The sequence below is a fragment of the Watersipora subatra genome, chromosome 10 (assembly GCF_963576615.1).
Source record: "Watersipora subatra chromosome 10, tzWatSuba1.1, whole genome shotgun sequence".
NCBI classification, from domain to species: domain Eukaryota; kingdom Metazoa; phylum Bryozoa; class Gymnolaemata; order Cheilostomatida; family Watersiporidae; genus Watersipora; species Watersipora subatra.
In genome coordinates, this window is record NC_088717.1 from 30465958 (window position 1) to 30492792 (window position 26835).

At 38.2% G+C, this 26835-nt stretch overlaps 1 protein-coding gene across 1 annotated transcript in view; it reads left to right on the top strand.

Moving 5' to 3' along the window:
• LOC137406656 (cilia- and flagella-associated protein 337-like) overlaps positions 1-26835 on the top strand; it is a 117891-nt gene that overhangs the window by 35816 nt on the left and 55240 nt on the right. The window contains exons 6-12 of the mRNA XM_068093263.1: positions 2773-2958; positions 10717-10907; positions 12808-13026; positions 15233-15381; positions 16254-16405; positions 16679-16781; positions 24518-24704. Coding sequence (XP_067949364.1) covers positions 2773-2958; positions 10717-10907; positions 12808-13026; positions 15233-15381; positions 16254-16405; positions 16679-16781; positions 24518-24704 — 1187 coding nt within the window. The remainder of the gene's footprint in view (positions 1-2772; positions 2959-10716; positions 10908-12807; positions 13027-15232; positions 15382-16253; positions 16406-16678; positions 16782-24517; positions 24705-26835) is intronic.

The following is a 26835-nucleotide window of genomic DNA, read 5'->3' on the forward strand; positions in this document are numbered from 1 at the left end:
GTCTTTCACTATTATCCTCATATCTGTGAAATAAGACAGCTCCAATTCCTTTTTCGAAAGCATCACATGCTATTCCTATAGGCAGCTTCGAGTTGAAATGTGTAAGAACTGTGTCAGCAGTCAGCAGTTGCTTTAGTTGAAGAAAACTGGTTTCCTGTTCTGCACTCAACTTCCACTGCACATTTTTTCTAGTTAGCTGATGTAATGGTTCTGTAATCGTTGATAGGTTAGGTAGGAATTTGCTGTAGAACTGTACTGATCCAAGGAATGAACGTAAACTGTTTATGTTAGTAGGTGCAGGCATCTGTTTAACAGCATCTGCCTTTAGTCTTTTAGAAATTCCTTTTCTGAAAGGTTATGACCAAGATATTCTACCGAGGGTTGAGCAGAATGGCATTTTTCTTTACGACATCGTAAACCTTTCTCATTCAGTCTTGCAAGTAGTTGTCGCAAATTCTGTAAATGACTTGTAGCATCAGTACCACTAACCAGTATATCATCTAAATATACAGCTACTCCTGGTAGATCAGCTGTCAATTGTTCCATTATCTCCTGAAAATATCCAAGTGCTGAACTGATTCCAAACGGAAGTCTCATCTGTAGTAGTACTCCTTTTTGAGTGCTAAGAGCAAGCTTTTTCTGACTGTTTGGTCCCAGGGGAATTTGGTTGTATGCATCAGCTAGATCAATTTTAGTATATCCGTATCCTCCTCTTAACTTGTTCATCAGGTCTTCGTGTAGAGGTATAGGCTGTCGGTGAGTCTCTAATTGTGGATTGACTGTTTGCGAGTAGTCTCCACATACTCAGATTGATTTTTGATGACTGTTAGAAAGTTGTGCTTTCCTGACCGGAACTACAGGCGTACCAAATTGATTAAACTGTACTGGTTTCCAAGTTCCTCTTTGAATTCCAGTTTCATAGGCTAGATTTAATTCATCTTGAATAGCAAATGGCACAGGTCGAGCTTTGTGAAACACTGGTTTTTCATCTGCTTTGAATCTTATTTCTAGCTCGTAATCCTTTAGACTGCCTAGATCGTTGTTAAATAGATCAGGAAATTCATTGCAGAGTTGCTTGCAAGATTGTTGTAGACTTGTGTCAGCTGTTTCCTGGTCTACTACTTTACAAGTCGTAGTAGTTTGTTGACTGAGCAGGTTGTCTATTGATATCCCCAATAGTTTGATTGCTCCTCTTCCTATCAGGTTGAGATTTGGAACCCGGCTAACTACAAAGTTTAAAGCAATATGATTTCCCTTTACGGTTTTAGTATTCAGCTGGCACTGTCCAATTACTTCAATCGGTTGTTTTGAAGCAGATTCGTAGTTTGTCGTTGTTGTAGAGAGTACAGGTTTTCCAAGTGTACACCAAACTTCCTCAGTGGTGAAGTTGTCACAGGCTCCTGTATCTAACTCCATCTCTACGATCTGTTCCTCTATCTCAATACTCTTTTGAAGTTGTTCCATATGTATTCTTCGAATAGTTTTAAGCTATTGTTTTGCTGTAGATTTCTGTGCTATAGGCCTTTTATTAGTAGTTGCTTTTTTTTGGCAGGCAACTCCTAGATGTCCTAACTTCTGGCGAAAATTACATGTAGCAGATCTGTATGGACATTCCTTAGCAGTATGTGTAGTTTATTGCATCTGTAGCAATTGAAAGTTGTCTGTCTTGCTTCTTTGTATTTTGAAGTTCCTGTTGGTGTCTTAGTTCTATGATCTGGTTGTACCTTGTTGACTTTTTGTTGCTCTCTATATACGGTTTCCTTGGCTATTTTGGCTGCATCCTCTGTTTCTGTCGCAATTTCAATAGCTCTTCTAAAAGATAGCTCAGTTTCTTTTACTTTGGACAGTGCTTTGAGCACTGCTTCATTATTTACTGAGCAGACAAACCGTGTTCTCATAGCTTCATCTAATGGATCATCAATATTAGAAAAGTCACATGTGGTCGCTTCCTGTCTAATTCTATTCGCTAATTCATGAATAGTTTCTCCAGGTTTCCTTTTCATAGTACTCCAGAATTTATATGGCTCGCGCACTAAAAATCGTGTGGGATCATATTGTTCTTTTAAGAAGTTATCTACTTCCTCCATGGTAACTTCATTTATAAGTTTTTGAGTCTCCAGTTGGCCAGCCATGTTGCTTATCTGTTTGTAGAGAACAGGTGACTGATTAATTAAGAACACGTTAGCTTTTCTCTCTTCAGGTATTGAGTGAGCTGCTACAAAAGTGTCATATCGCTTCATGTAATCAGTCAATAGTTCGGTAGCTGGATCATCTTCTGAAAACTTGGGTAAGGCTGCCGATGGTGCTACCTTACCTGCTGTTTCGGTTTGACCTTTCACCAGTAGTTCCATGAGTTTCCTATTTTCTTCCAGATAAGCTTGTTGTTGTTCTTGATGAGTTGTAATTACTTCAATTAACTTATCCACTTCCGAAGACATACTTGTATACACTGAGAATGCTGTATAGGTTCCGGGTTATATTCTTGTAAGAGTCTCAGTTGTACTGCTCAAGAATATCCCGTCCTTGTCGCCAATAACTTCTGCTATGTTCCTGTATGAATAATAGCAGAAGATGTGGTTTATTCACTCTCATAGTATGTATTGCACTGTTGCCTTCCAGACCTAGTTTATATAAGCCTGAGCTATGGCTATGTAATAAATAGCTAAACAAAAGCATTACTTGTATTAGAATTTTTAGCTATATTAGAATAGATAGCGCAAAGTTAGCTTGACTTAAGTTTTATGATGGCAATCTAACAATTTCCTTTTACAGAGACAGAGAAATACAGTTTTTTGAGTTGTCTTCCTTTGAACCTTACTGTCAGATCAGTCTTCTTGAGACTGTTCCTCTCCACATGGACTTCTGCTCGACTGGTACAGAAGAGTGCATCATTCTTTATGGAGACACTCATGGATGCGTCAACATTCTGTCTATACGAGGTGCTGGCGAGTGTCTCAGGTTGGTGTCACATTGTTTTGTTGTTTTCTAATACCATTGCCTGGAAGGTCTACGTGACCAAACACAAATTCGATTCTTTCTTGGAATAACAATTCACAAAGAAGCTTCGATCAACTCTGTGGAGTATGTTATGAAGCAACAAAATTCATCAGTTTATCAGGAGCTTTGGCCATGAAGTCATGTTAAATGAATAGTAACAATAGTAATAATAATGATGTAGCTAAGGTTATTGAGGCTAATGCTGACATGGAAACACAGACTACCGTAAAACTTCTAACTGAACGCCACCCTTTTTTTGAACCCCACCTCTGTTTGACTGCCACTTCGACATTCTGTGATCTTTACGAACTCATAATAGAAGGTGATCAGTAAAAAAGTGTCCATGAAATCGTACTAACAATGACTCATTTATATCAATAAAAATTAATTCTTTCTTTGTTTCTGTTCGTATCGAACTCTGTTTTTAACTTCAAAGGTTTTTGCTTTTTTTTGTTAAACTCAGACAGCAAGGCCATAAAATAATTAGTCCTTACCTCAGGCTTATGTAGTTCTTTGTTTAATTAGCGCGGTCTTGATACTTCGGCATATGTGCAAAAAATTTTCATTCACAATGGGCTGTAGCCTGTAGCTTTGCCAGTTTATTATGACCACGAGCCAGGGGCCTGTAGCCATCATATACCGCGCCATTGCCACCGGAAGCGAAGTACCAGCTAAACAGCTGGAGATATGGGACAGGGAGCTGGACATTCTGAACCGCATGCGACAATCTCTCCAAATCCCACCAGATTTAGTACTGGAAGCTTGAGTGGCCCCTCAAAACTATCCAAGATGGTGTGCCATCGGCTGTGCGGGAAACCACCGTGTGGCAGACACATGCCCACTTTGGGGTGGGTAGGACAACAAGCTGCTTCCACCTTACTTAGTACTGGCCAGACCTGACAACTGTCAGGAGGCAAGTAAAAAGCTGTGAGGTGTGCCAGGCTGGCAAATACGGTAAAACTAGGGCAGCCGGTTGGAAAAAGGCTATGCGCAGGCAGGCCCTGGCAAAAGGAAGCCATCGATTTGGTCGGACCTCTCTCCACCACCTGAGATGCAATAATTGGTTGTTGGTACTCATCGACCACTTCACTCATTGGCAGGATGTCCAGGCTCTGCCGGATGCCACAGCACCGGTGGTGACAAGCGCACTTGATGAGAGGGCGTTTAGCTACCTGGGTTTTCTAGAACAGATTCACAGAGATCAGGGAGCACAGTTTAAAAGCCGAATAATGATTGAACTGTGCCAACTCTGGAATGTGGTGAAAACGCACATCACTCCGTACCATTTTTAGGCAAATATGATAGGAAAGAGGAATAACCTCCGACTAAGGGATCTGCTACCAGCATTGCTGTTCGCTCGAGGACAAGACGAATAGGACACACTGCTTCTCCAGCTGATGAAAGCATACTGAGGCGTTGTCCACTCTGCTAGCGGTGAAACAGCAAGTATGCTGGTGCTGAAGGGAACTGAGGTTTCCAAACCAGTTGGAGTTGGTTTCCTCACCAGCTGAGTTTTTCCCAACCAGTGAGCAAGCAGTAGGAGTTCAGAAAAAAAACTGCACAAGGTCTTATGGCAAAACCAAATAGAACCTCAACAAGAAGACAGGTAAGAGCACATTCTGTATTCGCCAGGCGAACCGGTCTAGTTCATGAAAAAATGCAGGAAATAGGGAGAGAACACCAAGCTGCAAGCAAAGTTTTTGGGGCTGTGCCAGATCCTTAAAGCCTGGGCCAAGCATATGCGTATATTAGAAAGACAGGGGAAACCATTCATACAGAGTGAGGCAAGACTGAAACCCTACCTCGCCTGCCCCGAAAAAACTTGGGCAAGCTGCAGCCACATTAGAATCCGGAGGGAGTCATGCCAAACCGATATGTTGCATGGCAACATGTCTCATGGAAGCAAGTGCTGCAGTAGCAAACCACATCTCCACCAAGTGAGGTCGACGTGGTGGTATACCTAGTAGACCGGATGAAGTTGGAACAACTCAAACAGGAGCAAGGGTGAGACCCTCAGTGACAGATGGTCAACTGCTCTCTGACCCTCACCACTGAGGAACGATTGAGTCTCAGTCAGCGAGGAGAGAATTTACGGCCTATGCTAGGATCGCGACAAAATGCGAAAGCATGTTCCTCTTCCGCCTCAACTCGCAGGATCCCCACGAATTAGCCAGGTTTTAGAATTTTGGTCCCAGTGGTGGGGCACGCACCAGCTAGCCATTCATTACTGGGGCGACAGCATGATAGAGCTCGACAGCTGGCTTAAGATGCAAATGATTCGCATAGGGCAGCCAATGATACGCTGGTTTTTTGAAAGAAGAAACAATAGACACAGTGGGATTCATCTCCCACTGTGTCAATAGACACAGACACTCATCTCGAGGGAGAGCCAATTGGCATTCCCCCGAGATGAGATCGGAGATGATGATCGCCAATTGGGAGGAGTATGTGATAGAGACCAACCCGAGCCAGAACAATCCAAGCTGACCATAGCCAGCCCGGCCCACCTGGAAGGCGGTCTTGCTACCTAAAAAAGGCACCGCTCGCAAGCTATCCAGCAGAGCGCATTTGCGCCTGTTTGTATATTGTTGCATGCTTTATATTGTAACCATATAAACTAAGCAGATCTTTGTATGTAAATCTCAATGTTTGTCTGACTGTTCGTTCGTCTATCTTGCTATGGCGATAGTTGTAAGAATGATAAATCTGCTGCGAACTTGATTTGAATTCACAACCTCCAGTTCTTCGAACAACTATTTATTTAAAACTTTACACTGTCTGACTTGCTACACCATGGAATAAATTTTGCACATACTTGGAACACCTGGCAATCTTTCATGGTGTCACACTAAACAACGCAGTTAGCTTAGTGTGTAAAGCCATACCAGAAACAAAATCTGTGAATCCTTACCAGAAGAAAAATACATGCCTATAAGTTAAGAAAATGTTTTAATTCAGATAACCAACAAGACAATTGCAATCAGTATAGATGTGTAGTAAGCACTGCAGCTGGTACAGTATAAATTAAACAGAAATAAACACAATAAACATAAATAGCACAGATCACAGAAATAAACAAACACCTTGATTTAAAAGTTAGAATGGTAAATGTTGATGTTGATTTAAAGTAAATTTTCTGTACAAAAGTCTTTTTTAATTACTCGTGCAACGCCGAGCATCCAGCTAGTAGTATATACAGTGAAACATGGATAACTCGCCCTCGGATATAGCGAACACATGGTTAACTCGACTGGATTTGCTTGGTCCGTTCCCACGCAATGATAAATGGCTCTATATAACTCGAATTCAACACTGTTATAACGAACTGTTTTTTGCCCAACGGCTACCGAAACGGTTGCTATCGCTTTAGAAAATCACTTTATTCCAAGCCATAGAGGTAAACCTCAACTTTTCGTAATTCATAAGCGTCGTTATTACCTCCATCGGCAAAATATTTTTGTCAACGACTGTTCTAAAGGTTTGGTGAAATTTGATTTATACTGCTATACGATGAATACCACGGGCTAGCCGGGTCACGAGCGCAAGGATTTTCGCCACGCACATACAAAACAAAAACAGCATGTTGTTTTTGTTTTGTATTTGCGTGGCGAAAATCCTTGACCCGGTTAGCCCGTGATGAATAGTTTTCCGACGTTGATTCCGTGTTGAATTAACGTCGGAATGTTGAATGTTCAAAACGTCTTAAAAATGGTTGAAATCAAACGTATACTTTGTCTTAGCTAAAAAAACTATTCATCGTTTGACCTAAACACAAAATACGTGTGTACATTCAATAAGTATCCATTCAAAAAGCGTGAGTGATATACAATGTACCGTAAAACCTCGTAAAACTTTTAATTGAACTGCCTCGGAGTGTTGCTCTTAACGAATCCCAGGTAAAGTAAGGTAATCTTTCCATAAACTTCAAGAAAGATCGGCAAAATTGATCGTGGGTAAAATGCTCAAAAGAAAAAGATGTCTTTTCTTTGAGCGTTTCAGCAACGATCAAGTTTTGCCAATGTCAATCTAAAAACGTCCTGGCAATAACATCACCTCAAACAACAAACCAATCTCAAGTGATAGAAAAATCTCTATACTTTTTGATAAAAACGTTTTAAACTTTACATTAGAAGCATTTAATTTGAAACAAGCCATTTGTGCTTTTGATTTATATTATAGTTTGTATATGTTCATGTATCTACTAATAAATAAGTAAATACATGGACTTGTGACAGTGTTCTGATAACTTGAACACTCTGATAATTCGAACACTTTTGCTCGGTCCCTTGAAGTTTGAGTTATCCGAGTTTCACTGTATTTAGAAACTCAGAGTGCATTGAGTTGTTTATTCATGTGGATCTACTAAAGGTGACCACACAAAAGGTGACCACACTAAAGGTGACCGCACTAAAGGTGACCGCACTAAAGGTGACCGCACTAAAGGTGACCACACTAAAGGTGACCACACTAAAGGTGACCATACAAAAGGTGACCACACTAAAGGGGACCACACAAAAGGTGACCACACAAAAGGTGACCACACAAAAAGTGACCACACTAAAGGTGACCACACTAAAGGTGACTACACTAAAGGTGACCACACTAAAGGTGACCACAGGAAAGGTGACCACACTAATGGTGAGCACACAAAAGGTGAGCACACAAAAGGTGAACACACAAAAGGGGACCACACTAAAGGTGACCACACAAAAGGTGACCACACAAAAGGTGACCACACTAAATATGACCACACTAAAGGTGACCACACTAAAGGTGACCACACTAAAGGTGACCACACTAAAGGTGACCACATAAAAAATGACCACACAAAAGGTGTGACCACACAAAAGGTGACCACACAAAAGGTGACCACACAAAAGGTGACCACACGACAGGTGACCACACTACAGGTGACCACACTAAAGGTGACGACACTAAAGGTGACGACACTAAAGGTGACCTCACAAAAGGTGACCACACAAAGGTGACCACACTAAAGATGACCACACTAAAGGTGACTACACTAAAGGTGACTACACTAAAGGTGACCACACTAAAGTTGACCACACTAAAGGTGACCGCACAAATTCTTTACAATACTCTGGTGCGCTGTTTGGGCTATTATTGATATTTAAAAACTAATTTAGGGGTACACAGAACCTGGCCAGTTCTTGCAGATTCAGAGTAATCATGATGGTTCTATTTTGATGCAGTTATGTTGCCTTTCATTTAGAGTGCAGCTGAAAAGGATTATGATCGTTGTTAAATTTTTGAATTCAATTTATGAATAGCATTTTCCCCTTGTATGTCAGCTCGTGCGATTGAAATGAATATCGGTGATATTTTCTTATCACTGAAGTTGCATATTGTACTATTTATTGTGCATGGTTATTTAGGATCTATTTATCTGCAGGTGTGATTACTGCCATTAAAGATGTGGTTGCGTCAATTTTGAGTTGATCTTAAAAGAAAGCATTTTTTTTCTCTATCAGTTGATATGTTGTTTGTTGTGTTACGTGATCGCATTGCCTAGATATTTGAAAATTAAATCGAAAAAATCTGATCGCCGTAAAAACGCGCAAGCCACAAAAACGTGCCCAGACTTGCCCAAAAAGATGTCACGCGTTATACAACCTGTCTCTATCTCTCGTATTCACATCAGCTATTTGCGATAAAAGTCTAGTCCTACGCGGCTCTATTGGCATATATCTTATTTTGTATTTGCTGAAGTTCGCTAGAATAAAATTTTAAATCCAGCTGCAGATGCATTATTATAAATGTTTCAAAAGCATCAAATAACGAAAATTAAAAAGTTGTTCTACTCACTTTCCCCAAATGTTGTGTAAACGTTTGAGTACCGACTACCAATTCTACCGGTCTACGGTAATTCTGTCAAGCTAACTATGTTGAATAAGGTCTTTGTATCAGCACAGTTCCGCCGCTACCCATACTAACGATATACGTACAGCCTCCCATAAGTCCCGTCCACCTTATGTCCGTCGCCTATCCTTGGGGCGGGGCTGTATATCATTGCCTACACTTGCTACTAGTTTCTTACTACTAGTTTCTTACTACCGTAAGTAAGCAAAGGAAAGGATATACATAGGGATAGTGTTTTAAGGATGAGAAGTCTGCTGCAAACTGAATTTGAACTCACATTCTCCAGTTCTGCGGACATCCATATACCATATCCAATTCACTACTATATTCTGCAAATCATGTTTTGCATTATCTTCAACAATATTATTTTATTATATAATTTTTACAAGCAAAAATATTTTCATCTCGGCATAAAGCTTTTATTAAAAATATTTATCAAGTCGTGGCCACTCACATAGTGTTAGCTGATACAATAAGACAAATTCATCTACTGCAACAAACTCAAACAAAACATCATGGTTTATGCAGCACAGCTTCAAGTCTCTCTTTCCCATTTATGGCAGTTTCCACACTGACAAAGCTGCTTCGGCTGGTGGGACGACATAAACATTCTGTAATCAATAAAACAAATGCAATAAATATATGTCATTCATAGATATGTCATTCTAAAGCGTATCTATTGAAAGCTTTCAAATTGGGAGTTAAATAGACTGCGAGTGTAATTTTAAAAACGAATAAATGTTTAACAAAGGCACAAGTACGCCAAGCCAACGATTCTGGAAATTAAAGATTTGCATTGATCAATCGATTTTCTTCACTTTCTACAAGTGAAAAGTGAACACCTAAAGTCAAATCATAAATCTAATTTACTAGATAAAACTGCCACAGAAAATTTGAAGCAAATGTAGCTAGGTTAACCAATAAAAAATTATAAAACGATGATTAGTGATAGCAAAAAGTTATAATTTTATTAATTAGTACATGTATTAATGAGTACTAAAATATTACCTTTAGTATATTCATCAATCTAAGCCATTGTATAGCTAGATGCTAAAGATTAAAAAGAAGCTGTCAAGAACTCACTGTACATACGTATTTCTCATGCGCAGGAAATTACATTTTAGCCTCAAACATGGAAATATAATCTGAATGTAAACTCAACAGGAAACTCTATAGGAGACTCAAAGTAAAAGATAAGTTTATCTCCATTCTCCGATCTTCCTCCGTAGAACTTTAACAACCTGATGCCAAGAAAACTCGAAGTCACCTTCGCAGTAACTTTACAGCAATTTTACAATTACATGTATGTTGTTCGCCAATAAAACGTGTCGATCGAGTAATTCATTAAAGTAACGATGTTAATTAATTTAGTAAATATCGATGTCCATGCGATTTAATAATAGAGTAAAATCCCTAAATTTGAGATCACAGGCAACATGTTTTACGAGTGATAACATTTATTACGGCCTATATAAAAATTTCGCGCTGATAATTGAGGAAGCAACCTCATATTTATCGCTCGTGGTTTCTTTTCAGATATATTGCTTGTGACGTCACGAAAGAAGCACCCGCTGGAACGTGAGCTTTTTAAAAGAGGGCCTCATTCAAACGCATATATCTCTGGACAGGGTTGGTCTACAAAGACAAAAATGGCATCAAACTGTAGCTGATGTTTTAGCCTTTTATGGGTCTTAATTTCATTAAATCGAATTTTTTGACACAACCACATCTTTAACTGCAAAGCATTTTCAGCCTAACTTCCTCTCACATGAACCGTTTAGTTTCTATTCAAAGTCTAAACATTGTCGGTGATTTCCTATTCAACTTTTACATCTACAGGACTTGGAAGAAAAGACCAAAACAAAATGGAATTGCTACAATAAGTTTAAATGATGCAGCGAGAGGCAACCCCAATGTAGACTTTATCAGCTGGAAAGTGCATGGGGACTGGGTACAGGAGTTGCGCTACTACCATGACATTAGACAAGTCATCTCCTGTTCTAACAGCACAAATACAGCCTTTGTTATTGGTCAGTCACTACATTCTAGAAGATGTTGTTGCTCAGGCTAATTCCTACCTCTTTGTATAAAGTTACAGTTGACCCTCTACATACAAAGTTACAGTCAAACCTGTACATACAAAGTTACAGTTAAACCTCTACATACAAAGTTACAGTCAAACCTCTACATACAATGTTACAGTCAAGCCTTTGCATACAAAGTTACAGTCCAACCTCCTCACACTTTTACAGCCAAGCCTCTACATACAAAGTTATTTTGGTCGGCTTTATATGTTGAAAGTATTGTATGCTGGATGAAATCTTCTTAGACATCACTGTACCTTTACCTAGACATCACTGTACCTTTACTTAGACATCACTGTACCTTTACTTTGGCATCACTGTACCTTGTAAACTTGCTCTTTGGTATTATTTCATATTTTTCCGTACTTTTTATTTTAGTTTATAAAATTGATAAATTTTGAGATTCTTCGAACGTCGTTCGTTGGAAGTTGCTCGATGTTGGCATCATACGTTCAAATAGTCGAATTAACCTGGTCGTAACTCGAGGTGTAGCTGTAATATTAGTGTTCGATATCAGCAGACTATGGCTAGAGTGCCTCACAACGCTACTTCTGAGGAATTAATTTGTCTTGGCCGATTCCCCATACTGCATTGTCTGCAAATATGCACATCAAGTACAAGTACAGTTACTTTCACTAGCTAGAAATCAGAACAGGTAAAATGCAACTCTTCATTTGGTACAGAAGCCAAAAACATATCAATACATTCAAAATTCAACAATAATTCGTCATACGCAAAAGATTCAATAAAATCTGACACCTTGAAGCTGTGAACACAGACAATCACCTTGATTTATGAGCCTATTCTAAAAAAAACCATTGAACCTAATGTTGATAACACGAACATCGAGACTAGACCATTGAATCTCATGTAGATAACACGAACATCGATACTAAACCGTTGACCTCATGTAGATATTACGAAAATTGAGACTAGACCATTCGGCATACAGACATTTATATTTCCTGTTTATTACAATCTGTAATTCTTAACTCTCTTGCAGATGCCAATTTCTTGCCAGTGCTATGATTTTAGTGGCTACTACAAAGTTGCCACATTTGATCTACCAAATACAACCGTTTTTAAATATGTACATTGTAAACATTCGATTGTATATATAATGTGTTAGTCTAGTCAGGCCTAACTAGTAGTTAGTTAGTCTTATAGCCACCAGTAGTCTCTTAAACAGTTTCTAGTTTTGTAGCAGTATTGACCTTTATGTTGACCTTTACGGTTATTGATCAAAGAAGTTGGTTTCTGTTGGGCAGAACTGCGCATCTATTTGATTGATTTTGGCTCAAACTGTTGTTATTGTTCATTTTTTAGAAACAATGATACGCGTGGTAAAATATAATGATGTAGTTATGTAAATGCCAGAATTATGACTAACTATCCAGGTTTCATTCAAAAGAGCATCACTGAAATTTATAAGACGTTGAAATCCTCACCAAGTCTGCCCCTTTATTTGACCAAGTCAAATTTTTATTGGTCAATTTATTAATCATCATTATACTCGGTTGATCTGCCATAGCCGTATGCTGCCAATGTTAGGGTTTCAAGTCAATTACTGACTTTATTAGCGTGCCTGCCTACAATTTATCTATGTTGGAGTTGTTGTTCCAGCTGTTGAATGCTGGAGGCTTCAATGCCTAACTCTTGTCTAATAAACATTACCTTCTTTCATGCTCCACTTCCATTTTAGCCCTAGTTTGCTTTTTTCTTGCCTGTAAACGTGTGCATCTGTTGACAGGGTGCACCTCAGGCAGCACCAATGTAGAAGGTGTGCATCTGTTGACAGGCAGCACCTCAGGCAGCACCAATGTAGAACGTGTGCATCTGTTGACAGGCAGCACCTCAGGCAGCACCAATGTAGAAGGCTCGTTAAAAGATATCAAAGATCAAGGCCCCCAGTCGAAATCAGACCAGACTCGGTTGATAAAAAAAGATGATGCGTCATACTTTAGCCCTAGGCACCGTCTAGAAACTGATCAGAGTGCATTCAAAGTCTATAAAGGAGTAAAGACATTTGCTTTCTCTAAGTCTAGGAATGTCATTGTAACGGGAGGTGAGTCAGTAGAAACTTGGAATAAGATTTATGACCGTTCTGTCCATCTATCCTTTTGATTTTCGCTTACACGTATATTTTTAGTTACTCATTATATGTAATAAGTCAATTGCTCATAGCTACAGTGAATGGCTGGCTGTAAGGGTGTTTATAGCTACAATGCATGACTGGCTGTAAGAGTGTTCATAGCTACAGTGCATGGCTGGCTGTAAGGGTGTTTATAGCTACAGTGCGTGGCTGGCTGTAAGGGTGTTCATAGCTACAGTGCATGGCTGGCTGTTAGGGTGTTTATAGCTACAGTGCGTGGCTGGCTGTAAGAGTGTTCATAGCTACAGTGCATGACTGGCTGTAAGGGTGTTCATAGCTACAGTGCATGGCTGGCTGTTAGGGTGTTTGTAGTTACAGTTTTATACACTAGCTAGATTATAATCAAGGACACCTTTAGAGTGTTGGCTAGGTCAGGGGCTGACCTGAAGCTGCACTCAGTCAGCAGTGCTTTTATATTACAAGCTCATAAGTTTTCATGATGCCAATGCTAGGAGAGCCCATGTATTTCAGTTATGAGGCCATTCTTTGTCATTATGCTCAAGGAATTTTATTGCGTATAGTCATTGGGTTACTATGTTTTTAGAATTAGATTCGTAATAGTTTGTATTCCCTTCAAATAATATTTCTCAATTTGTTTCCGTAAAACTAGGTGTCAGTTTGTCTTCATAAAGTTGGGTGTTGGCTTGTTTCCATAAAGCTAGGTGTTGGCTTGTTCCCCTAAAGCTAGGTGTTGGCTTGTGTCCATAAAGCTAGGTGCTGGCTTGTTTCCATAAAGCTAGGTGTTGGCTTGTTTCCATAAAGATAGGTGTTAAAAGAGAGAAAGAGCTAGAGTAAAAAGATTTTCACCTAGTTTCTTAGTTTCACAAAAATCACAATTCACTCAATATTTATATCTGAGGTATTAAGACTTTCATTGTATTAGGATGGTTGTAGCCTGTCTTGACAAACTGTTGTCTTTGCGGAGTTGTTCCCCCATCGAGCCGGCGAGCAACATAACAGCTTGTCACAAGACGTACTGCACCTGACGTATCAGCTGCACTGAAAGGGAGTTGTTTTCTTCTGTCTATGCAGCTTGGCTGCGATGTTATCGCGGTCGCTCCATTGGTAATCATAACGGATTTTGCGCAAAAATGTATGTATAAAAAAAAAGATTACAACGCTTAACCAAAGACCAGTCTTTGTTGTAAACATTAGTAAAATTTAAAAATAAAATAAATTGAAAATAAAATCCATAAGAACAAATAAAACTGACTGATACAAAAATAGAAATAAAACTGACTGAGCGCACAAATAACGACATGTTTAGTCGCTGTTGTTGCCCAAGTTCTCAAGTTCTACTAAAGTTTACCGCAGAGACTGGTCGCTGGTTAAACGTTGCACTCTTATTTTTTTCTACGTCAATTTTTGCGCTAAATCCGTTATGAGTACCAATAGAGCGGCCGCCATAACATTGCAGCCAAGCCGCATAGACGGAAGAGAACAACTCCCTTTCAGTGCAGCTGATGCATCAGTTGCAGTACATCTTGTGACAAGCTGTTGTGTTGCTCGCCCACTCGACGGGGGAACAACTCCGCAAAAGCAACAGTTTGTCAAGACAGGCTAGGATGGTTGGTGTATTAGGCTGAGATACTACTAGCATGACTACTACCTGCTGAGATACTACTACCATGACTACTACCTGCTGAGATACTACCACCATGTGTGCTACCTGCTGAGATACTATTACCATGACTAAGCCTACTACCTGCCGAGATACTACTACCATGACTACTGAAGTACTACTGCCATGACTACTACCTTGATAAATAGCGGGGTAGTAGGAACTCTCCAGTTTCATATTGGTTTATGAGCATATTAAGTGATACTGACTTTGATACTTGAACGCCATATTACTGTCGACACCGATGTCAAAAACTGTTTAGAATTAGAATTTCACTTTTGCCTTCTGCCTTCATCTTATTTTTAAATTACTGTAAGAGGCTGTATGTTTGCGTTGAAGCTATTCTGTTATGTTATTTAGTGTTCACACGAAAGATCAAATCTGTTTAACATAAAACATTGAAGATGGTAAAAGATATTTTGTAGTCATCAAAAAATGAGTTAATTAGCGTAAAAACAACAAAACCATCCTGCCATCTCTTAATCATGTCTTATGCAGGAATGGACAGGATCGTGCGTATGTGGAACCCTTATGTGTCCAACAAGCCAGTTGCACTACTACGGGGCCACAATGCGCCCATTTTCTACCTTTTCATTGCTTCTGAAGAGAATCGTGTCTTCAGTATTTCTACTGATAAATGTGTCAAGGTTAGACAATCCATCAGTAATCACTCTTCGGATTTCTAGGTGATGATTCACTTATGATCTTGAGGTACACAAATCCCTTTTTGGTGACTTTTGTTAATTGGTAGAAGCTATTATCTTGTCTCCTGGTTCATGTTGCTTATAAGGTAAGTTTTCTTTTTCCTGTGATATACACAAATTAACTTGAGTTTACCATTGATAAATTTATATCAAGTGAGTGTCTCAATTGCGTGCAGGAAAATACTTGTTGTATAGAGTCTTTGTATCATCACGGACACATTGTACTTGATGTATAGTCTTTTTATAATCACGGACACATTGTACTTGTTGTCTAGAGTCTTTGTATCATCATGGACACATTTTACTTGTTGTATAGAGTCTTTGTATCATCACGGACACATTGTACTTGATGTATAGAGTCTTTGTATAATCACGGACACATTGTACTTGTTGTATAGAGTCTTTGTACCATCATGGATATATTGTACTTGTTGTATAGAGTCAGGTATGTTGAACCTGCACAACTAGATAACAATTCAGATAACAATGAATTAGCAATTTAAAAGTATGCAGTAATCTTTCTTTCTCTAACGAAAATTAGAGAACAATTTGCGTTAGAAATTTCGTTTTGTAATTCGTTAGAATTTTCGTTCTTTAATTTGTTCTAACAAGTTTTTTAACGAAAATTTTAACGAATTTTCATTAAAAAATTTGGTGAAATTTTCGTTCAATTGCAGTTTTCTCTATTTTAATAGATCCGAGAAGGGTAATTAGTTCACCATAAATTAGACAACTAGAAATAGCTGTAGTATAGACCGTAGTACAAAGATTACCAATATGTATTTCACTGATGATAGACTGTTTTGCTGTTGTAGATCTGGGACATACAGGACCAGAATTGCCTGCTGACTGTTAGACCAAAAGGTCATAAGATACGGGGAGATCTTCAGGCGTGCCATTACTCTCCATCTAATAAGTCTCTTGCTGTGGCAACAGATCAGATGGCTTTGCTCAATCTCAAACTCAAGTATGCTGAGTTGATATGTCTTCTAGCCTAATCATAAAAACTTCTATAATTTCATTACAATTATCATGAAGGGGCTCACCATTGTGAGTCAAATACTCCATGTCTACCCTTTATGCATACCTCTATGCACACCTCCACGCTTACGGACTTTGAAGACACCCATGGTAATGGACATATTTATGTATTTGCTGTAGACAAGCATGGTGAGTTACTTTGTCGTATGGCTGTTGTGCGGCTATTTTGAGCTTAATGTCACCTGTTTTCTATTGTCAGGCCTGTCTTACACGCTGACATTGTCACCACACACAAAGAGCCTGTAACTTCTGCCAAGTACAATGATGCGTTCAGACAAGTTTTGACATGCTCAGAGGGTTCGGTATGTAATCTGAGTTCTATCTATCCATCTCCGTTTTGCTGAGTGTTTTCTCTTCAATATATTTCTAGGAACTTTAAAAACTGGTAGTATGCGTTGGGCATCGCTTGTTCCGATTAAATGGAAGGCTTCAGGTTGTAGTTCAACTTCAAATGGATTGTTGATGATAATCCATAACTTCACATGAAGTGATTCATGATAATCCATAACTTCGCATGAAGTTATACATGATAATCCACGTGAAGTGAACAACTGCTCATTCAGCCTCATCAAGCGCTGAGAAATGAAAATCCATTGCTTACTTATTGCCTCTCAACTAGCCAGACCTAATCATAAAATTTACATTGTAATTTTTGGCATGTTTTTTAAATACTAACAATTATGCTAGTACTAGCTGAATTCTTGGCCGTTACCCGGGTAATGAAAAAGTCTTTGGACATTACGACATTTACCATTTTAACTTTTAAACTTATCATGAGAAAAGTGTTTTTTTGTGCAGTTCAAATGATTTAAGAGAAAAAATTTATTTTACAATTTGAAATAATTTAAAATTTCGTATCACGAAAAAAGCGTTTTGTTGAAATAAATTAGGAGACAAAATAAAACTGTAAAGGTGTTTAATTGTAAATGTGAAATCATTCGCAAGTAATAGCTAAATATAGTCTTTTTGCTATGATTAAAATCGTTTTAGTGTTGGCATCATAAGGCAAAAATATCGCATAGACGTGTAGAGTGGTGTAAAAACCCATAGTAATTATCTAATGCAATCACTGCCTGGTAAAATTCATCAAAATCATCATAAGTAAAAATAGTAACAAAACAATACGTTAACCTTAGTAACTATAGTTACCTACAATAACTTTAGTGCATTTTGAGGATATGATCTGCAAGAAAATGTAACATTGCAATGTACTACGTGCAGAGTTCATACCTTCGAGAGAGACGTATAACATAAACACTGACTCAGGGCTGATACTCCCCCCTAAAAGACCCATTAGGTTCGGCCCAAAATCACGTTTTAGGAGGGGTTTTCAGACCATGGGGCACTGTCAGCGAATTTGCTACTTTAGCGAGTTTTCCACAGCCAAGCTAGTAAAAGGGCCCATGCTCATTAAGGATTTATTCAGCCAAAGTAATACCAAGAACTTGCACTGAAATTCCAGTCTTCATTTTAATGCAGATTGCATTAAAATCTGCATGCTTGCTGACGGGAAAGGAAGGGAAAAGAGACAGTCGACACTGCATTATCTTAGCAACCCTTTAGCAGTATACTCAGAATGAATCATATGATATTTCTTTCATTGATATTCATTGTTTTCCTTTGTAAATGAAAATGATGATCTGATGGTTGATGTTTGGAATCAGTTTTATTAACCATTTAGCAAGCATAGCGACAATTTGTCGTTTTGCGATACTGACGCTAGTGGGCAGAGCGACTATAATGTCTCTACACGAACGGTTGTTATAAATTGATTTATGGTTAGCTAATTGCCTCTTTTAGTTTAATTTTTTACGAATAGTAAACTACAATATATTGGTCTCTGTTAGCAACAAAAAATAAGCCATTTGCCAAAGAAAGAACGATCGTTTTTGCAATACTAAACAAACGAAAAATCAGAAATAAAAACGTATTTAAATAAAATTGGAAATTTTGTTTGTAGGTGTTTTCTGCTTCATTTATGCATGAATCATAAATCATATTGGATGTGTAGCAGGGCGTGGAACCTGGGCGCCCTTTAGGTAACTCCCAGTGTTTAGGGGGTGTATTTCAAATTGACCAATCAGGTGATTGGGGGTACAATATCTAAATTCAAATTGACCAACCAGGTGATTGGAGGTACAATATCCAAGTCTGGACCTATCCAGGTGGGTGTTTCTTTCAGAGTATCAGCCCTGGGTACGCTGAATCTAATTTATATGCATTTAGTTTATTAAAACATACTTGAAGGAAGTTTCAGCATATATTTTTGTAAACATCAAGCTTTTATATAACATTTTATCCCTTATCTGTTTGCGAATCTATTTTTACCTTAGCGGATAAAGCTGAACTGAGATAGCGGCAAAATAGCATATTGATATTTTTGTTTATTTTGTCGTAATCAGTACAACAGTCGCCAAATTTTAACATTGAGAAAAATGATTGTTGATATCGTATGGCGGCAAATAAATTTGCCCTAGTATGGCAAAGACAAAAGAAGCATCGTACATGTATTTCATTGTTTGCACAATCTAGCAGGAAATATGGATCACATGATCAGATTACGACTAGATGATTAGACCAGGCTGAAATGAAACTGTAAAGTAGCGAGCATTTTATATTTGATACGGGCTTTTCGGTAGAACCCAAAGTGTCTGTCATAAACTAGTGCTACTATACATTTTATATTAAGCCTTTTATTGGCCTTTAATTTCACCTGATGACATCACATGCCAAAACAATAACCACAATGTTTGAGTACGTCATCGAAATAAAAAAATTCCAAACTACAGCGTTTTTAAAATTGCTGCGATTAACTGTTCGTTTTTGAGCTTTGAATAGCTTGTAATTAGAAGTGCCTCGATTCTAAATTCACCAGCCGATTCACATACCGATCCGATATACCGATCCGATATACCGATTCTTATTGAATAATAATGCGGTTCAGATACCGATTCAGATTTTCTGTGTTGCATAGATAATTGCTCATTTTATTTTGCAAATACAATACAAAGAAAATATAAATATTAACGTTTTGATTTGTTTGTATTTATAGAAAAAAGATATATATATATATATATCTCTTATATATTTATATATCTCTTAGATATATATATTCACAAACTGACATACCGTGCACGCAGTAACAAAACAGTCCATGTTTCCTGTAATTTGCAATTACATTTAATAATTGTAGTTACTGTTAATGGCACAGCTCTCTTTCTGTGATAATGAACTCTCTCTTCTATTGCTGAACGAACTGCTGCGCCTGTAAAAGTTCAGAGCAAATTAATGTTTCTTTTAATCACCGTTAGTGATTAAATTCTCTCAGTGAGAAGTCTCTTTCTTCTATCACTATCAATGTAGCCAATTGTACTGAAGAGTGACTCACTTGCCACAGACGATGGAGGACAGGCTAAAAACCGATAGGCCACTAGGGTTATTTTGTATGATACATTGTAGCGTCAGGATGATAAAGAGAGAGAGATAGATAACGTTACGCATCAACTGCTTAAATTACTTTTGAAATGCTAGTAAATAGAACTATTACACTGCATTCTCATTTTCCATTTTCATTATTTTGTTCGTGATTGGCCACAATTAATCTTATCGCCCTAATTGGAAAATACCACACTTTGTGATTACGTCCTGACTAAAGCAAAAAGGTTCCTCAGCTGTGTTGATGTAGATCAGACTATAGTATGAAATAAATTGTGTGACAGGCCCGGAATTCATTAGGTAAAAGTAAGGAATTTGCAGTTGAGGATTTTTATTAATGTACATGTAGCAGGCTAAAATACTGTTTTCTGTTAAATAGTTGATCTGTAAAAAGTATTTGAAATTCCAGACTTTTTAAAAAAAGGTCGGCCGATACTGATTCAGATACTTAATACCCATATCGGCACCGATTCCGATACCAAAATCGGGGCAACTCTGCTTGTAATCACATTTCCACATATTTTGCCCCTACAACATAGCAGAGTAAGACATGGCGAGCCTTTTAATAGCAAATAACTGTAATGTGAATTTTGTTGCAAATAATCCTTCAACTATTATGCTGAATTTCAACTTTTTATCACTAAAGTTTTATCACTTATCAGTTTCTCTCTTCGCTTTCACTATAACTTTTAACATACCTGTTTAAAACTTTGTTCAACCTAATTCGGCAAAAAATCCCGAATGATGCTGTTTTTGCAATAAAGTGGATTTTTGTTAGCAAGTTAAAGGTTGACTTGCAACAAAATTCACATTACAGTTATTTGGTATCAAAAGATTCACCATGTCTTACTCTGTTGTGCTGTAGGTGCAAAATATGTGGAAATGTGATTACAAGCTCTTAAAAGCTCAAAAACGAAAAGCGGCCGTAGATTGGAATCTCATTATTTCGATGACGTAACCACGAAATTTGGTTATCGTCTTGTCACGTATGTTCTCACGTGAATTGAAAGGCCAATACAAAGCTCAATATAAAACTTATCGTATTACTAGTTTATGACAAACACTTCGGGTTTTACCGAAGACCCCGTATCAAATATAGATGCTCGCTACTTTACAGTTTTGCTTCGGCATTATTCAATTGTCAGGTCGTTCTCTGATCATGTGACCCAATACTTCGCAAATAATTTTTGCAGCATTTTTCGATTATCACAGGTGACCAACAAGCTCATCATGATTATCAGACAATGATATGTACTCCTTCGAGCTAAGGTTGAAAAATTTAAGGATTTTTTACGGTAAATTATAAGATATCACTGCTAAAAGTGACAGCATTACAATGACGATAAAACAGACGCATAATATCAATAGACGTAGTTTTATTGAATGCGTGAAGTATATTTGTGAAAATACTTTGATGAATAAGGTTGCAAGAAAGTGTAAACAGAAACCATCTCTCACAACTACATCACATTTGAGCCGTTTTGGAAAGGGAATCCAAACTATGGCGGTCTCGTTTGGCTGCGATTTTCTGTTTGTTTTTGAGCTTTTGAAAGCTTGTAACCACCTTTCCACATATTTGGCACCTACAACACAACAGAGTAAGACATGGCAAATCTTTTCATTTCAGATAACGGTAATGTGAATTTTGTTGCAAGTCAACCTTTAAGGAAAGTTGTCTGACCACCTACTTTCTGTTTGAAGGGATTGCAACTCCAACTTTGCTGCTAGTTAAAGAAAAAAGATTACTGTTTTTTTATACATGGTCATCGTGTCTCTTTCAGGCATGAAAATATTTTTGGTGAACAGCATTTCGGTGTCTTTGCTATTTTGTCGTATGTAATAAGCACATTGACTGCCAAATTTGAACTCTAGCAAAAAATTTATGAGTTCGTCTGGTGAAATAAAATTCGTATGGTGAGGTGAAAAGATCGTCACGTTCCACTTGGTAAGGTGAAAAAGATCTGGGTAATATATCAGGGTAATCGTATCTTGAGGGTGCGCTGTATAGATAAACAAACATGAGGAATATGTTTAGCACATAATAATTGACTAGATATGAATCAACAACAGTTCTCATGAACAGTGAGTGATTGACTGCCTACATACCTGTTGTAAATGATGGATCATGCTCATGCCTTGCTTTTCATCACATAATAATGATGTCATCGACTGTTAACCGGAACTTACAATATGGCTTGGGGCTCAGAATCTAAGTTTAGCGTAGCTAAGTATCTTTATTGACTGTTTGTTTTCTGGAGTATCATTAGCCTATACATACACTAGCTGCATTACCCGTGTTCAGGAACAGATTTACGTAAAGCAATAGTTTTATTGGGAGTTGTCTTTCATATTGTAAAACAACTCCAAATATGCAATCTACTGAAATTTTTGTGCTGATCAGACTGCATACACATATGCAGTTGTGCATGTCAATAATGTTGGAGAGACCAATGGAAATATGCAATGTGTTCTACAGGTAGTCTACAATACATCAGTCTCGAACCACTCAAATCGGAGTTGTCCTAATTTTGTACAGAACTGATAATGAAATGGAAAAGTTTTACATATTTTAAAAAATTCTAGAAAATATTTTGCTGTTGCACTGCTTAGCTATCGCCAGCTTTTATTGAATTGAGACTTCTGTATGCTTGAAACACTAATCATGACTCACCAGTTCTTCGTCTATAGCCTGTGTTTTGACATGGTATATACAAACTGTGCAGCAGTAATGCGGTTGTGTTGATAAATTTATTATCAATAAAATCTACTATATAAACTACATATATGGCCTCTCGCCTTTTCAACGTAAGGCGTTACATCTTGAGCATTTTTGGACATTCGTCCCATAAACCCCCTGCTCGGAGGTTTCTGCACGTCTGGCCGATGTAGCGGCTGCTCTGAGCCGTTGGAGTAACTGCTGGGGTCGGTTTAGTAATCCTGCATTTCTAGCGGCTGCAGCATCTATTCTGGCCTGCTCTCGATGTACCCGTGTTTGTTCGGCGGTTTCTGCTCTTCTAGCAGCTGCAGTTCCGTTTCGTTGTGGGCGTAGCTGCGTTTGCTCTGCAGTTTCTGCTCGTCTTGCTGCTGCTTCGCAAATTCGATCTCTCTCTACGGGAATCAATCTGTTTTTGCGTTTGGGCAATAGGCTTTTTGGAAGGCATCGTACTGCTTCAAGCATTTCTAACATCGAATGAGATGGTGTGCTTTTTGTAATATACGCTGCTCGCTTTCTTCTCACTGCTGTCTATCGCCAGGCTCGGAGTGCCCGTGCAAGTTCTGTAGTTTCTGTAGTTCTCGTAGCTGGAGAAAAAAGTAAAAGTAACTCAGCTGCGGAAGGAAATGAACATGTTTATTATCACAAACAGTGGCAAATCCAACGTTTTCAACCCTTTCACTGAAGTAGACTCCCTCATGCGTTTTCTATGGTCGACCGCCATAGACACATTTTTGCGACTTTCCCAGCAGTTGCTAGTAACTGAATTTTATTATTCGTTGATAACATAACCAACGATTTTTAAAACTTGTATGAAGTGACAGTGTTGTCCAAAGATTTCTCTATAAAATTAGCCTAAAATTTAATTTTAATTCTTTGTTTGAGAATTTCCAACTTAAAAACGAAGATTTTTTGTGCGAGTTCAGTAAATGCGTCCGAGTTAAAAAACAAATAACTACTTATGTTGATGACACATGACAGATAATTAAAATGCACAAAATATAGATACAACGATTTTTTGTATAGCAGTGCTTGTTAACGTGTTGGCAAAATGAAATATATAACCAAAACAAACAGTATAGATGGAGATTGAAATTGAAAAAATATCGTATACATATTAAGCAATATCGACAAAATGCCTGGCAGTAGGCCGATAGCTAAATTTGTACACGGACGCAAGTGAAAGGTTTATGTAGTGGAAGTGTGACAATTCATGGACAATACAACATTGATTAAGAAATACCTACCTTTTTTTATGTAGAAAGTAGAAATGTAGTGGGTGAGAACTGAGTATTATTGTGTAAAACCGATGAATAGGTTATGTATAGAGGCATGTATTAACCGTCGATTCCCGTTGCCGCGCCCTAGATACCTAGTAGCGGGTAATAGTCGGAAAAGTACGGTACTCTATAAGGCGGACACACAATCAATCACACACACACACAGACAACGATTGCCGTTTATATAGTAGATGTGTTTCTTTCTGCAATATCATTAGCCTATATGTACACCTGCGTTTCTTTCTGCAATATCATTAGCCTATACATACATGTGTTTCTTTCTGCAATATCATTGACATATATGTACATGTGTTTGCTTCTGTTTTTGTTGATTTGTGGCTATTAGACTGGACGCAGGCAAAATTGGCCACTTTTCTCTTAATGGCTGTCAAATTTTGTATTTCGCAACGAAGAGGTCCTGCTAGGATTATCTTCAAATAGAATCTCAACAGATTTTGGCCATTCCCCTATCCTTTGGTCATCCTCCAGTTGCCACGGATCCACAATTTTCCTTTACACCCACTTTTATTAATTAACCAATTCACCGACCTCACATTATCTGTTGACAAACAATTATTGGTAAGGTATATTCATTGGCATCAACATTTAGATTGTGAAACTTTGGGACTTCGAGACTGGAAACAGCGTTTTTGACTTTGGTGAAGCACATGGAGATGCTGCCATAACATGTTTAGACTTTGATACGACTGGCAGACGATGTCTCACGGGAGGTCGTGACGGTGCTATCAAAATATGGAACTATAACAACGGGCACTGCCTCATGACTTTACGCAACCGTAAGTTTCCTCCTTGCTAACTTTAGAGCCAGTCCTGTCTTTACTTGACCTGTAGTGGAGTCATTCTTTCATGTGTTACTAAACAAGAAATACAAAGTACATATATTATATATCACTTATGATCAAATGACAGGAAATAATTGGCGAGGTTTCATCGCATTCTTATTGGTTATCTTGGTACTTGCCACACAAATTTACAGGTAGATAGCTAGCTTCATATTCATTATTATCATATTAAGTGCTGGAGTTATTTGATGATATCCAACACTAAAATTTATTCATCTTCATAATGGATGGTAATTGAGAGAGTTGATGCTGATTGTCTATCAGCATCCCTCAAACCGCAGTCTTGCTTCAAAGTCTTTGTCTAATGACCGAGCTACTGTTGTCTAAACCCTAGCCTGTTTTGACAAACTGTTGTTTTTGCGGAGTTGTTCCCCCGTCCGCGGGCGAGCAACACAACAGCTTGTCACAAGACGTATTGCACCTGATGCATCAGGTGCACTTATAGGGAGTTGTTCTCTTCCGTCTATGCGGCTTGGTTGCGATGTTATGTCGGTCGCTCCATTGGTAATCATAACGGATTTCGCGTAAAGGTTCATGCAGGAAAAAAAAAGATTACAACGTTTAACCAACGACCAGTCTCTGTTGTAAACGTTAGTAGAATTTAGGAATAAAATAAATTGAAAATAAAATCTACAAGAACAAATAAAACTGACTGATACAAAAATAGAATTAAAACTGACTGAGCGCACAAATAACGACATGTTTAGTCGCTGTTGTTGCCTAAGTTCTCAAGTTCTACTAAAGTTTACCGCAAAGACTGGTCGCTGGTTAAACGTTATAATCTTATTTTTTCTGCTTAAATTTTTGCGCAAAATTCGTTATGATTACCAATGGAGCGACCGACATAACATCGCAACCAAGCCGCATAGACAGACGAGAACAACTCCCTATAAGTGCAGCTGAGGCATCAGGTGCAGTACGTCTTGCGACAAGCTGTTGTGTTGCTCGCCCGCGGACGGGGGAACAACTCCGCAAAACCAACAGTTTGTCAAGACAGGCTTTCTAACCCCTCACATGTCATTTTATTAGTATCACAGATTAGATGGTTCATTAACCGTGCATCATTAAGCGTGTATCATTAAAGATGTAGTTGCGTCAAATTTAAGTTGATCTTAAAAGAAAGCATTTTTTTTTCTCTATCAGTTGATATGTTGTTTGTTGTGTTACGCGATCGCATTGCCGAGATATTTAAGGATTAAAACCGAAAGAATCTGATCGCCGTAAAAACGCTCAGGCCACCAAAACGTGCCCAGACTTGCCCAAAATGATGTCACGTGTTAGGCAACCTGTCTCTATCTCTCGTATTCACATCGGGTATTTGCGATAAAAGTCTAGTCTTACGCGGCTCTATTGGCATATATCTTATTTTGTATTTGCTCATGTTGGCTTGAATAAAATTTTAAATCCTGCTACAGATGCATTATTATGAATGTTTTAAAGGCCTCAAATAACGAAAATTGAAAATTTGTTCTACTCACTTTCTCCAAATGTTGTGTAGACATTTGGGTACCGACTACCAATTCTACCGGTCTACGGTAAATCTGTCAAGTCACTTATGTAGAACGCGATCTTTGTATCAGCACAGTTCAGCAGCTACCCATACTAACGATATACAGCCTCCCATAAGCCCCGCCCACATTATGTCGCCTATCCTTGGGGCGGAGCTGTATATCATTGCCTACACCGTCTACGTACTAGTTTCTTACTAGTAGTATTCTTACCGAATACTACCTAAGTGAAATAAGCAAGCCACGTCTTTGAAAAGAATATAGACAGGGATAGAGTTTTAAGGATGAGAAGTCTGCTGCAAACTGGATTTGAACTCACATTCTCCAGTTTTGCGGACATCCATATACCATATCAAATTCACTACAATATTCTGCAAATCATGTTTTGCATCATCTTCAACAATATTATTTTATTATATAACTTTTACAAGCAAAAATATTTTCATCTCGGCATAAAGCTTTTATTAAAAATATTCATCAAGTCGTGGCCACTCACATAGTATTAGCTGATACAATAAGACAAATTCATCTACTGCAACAAACTCAAACAAAACATC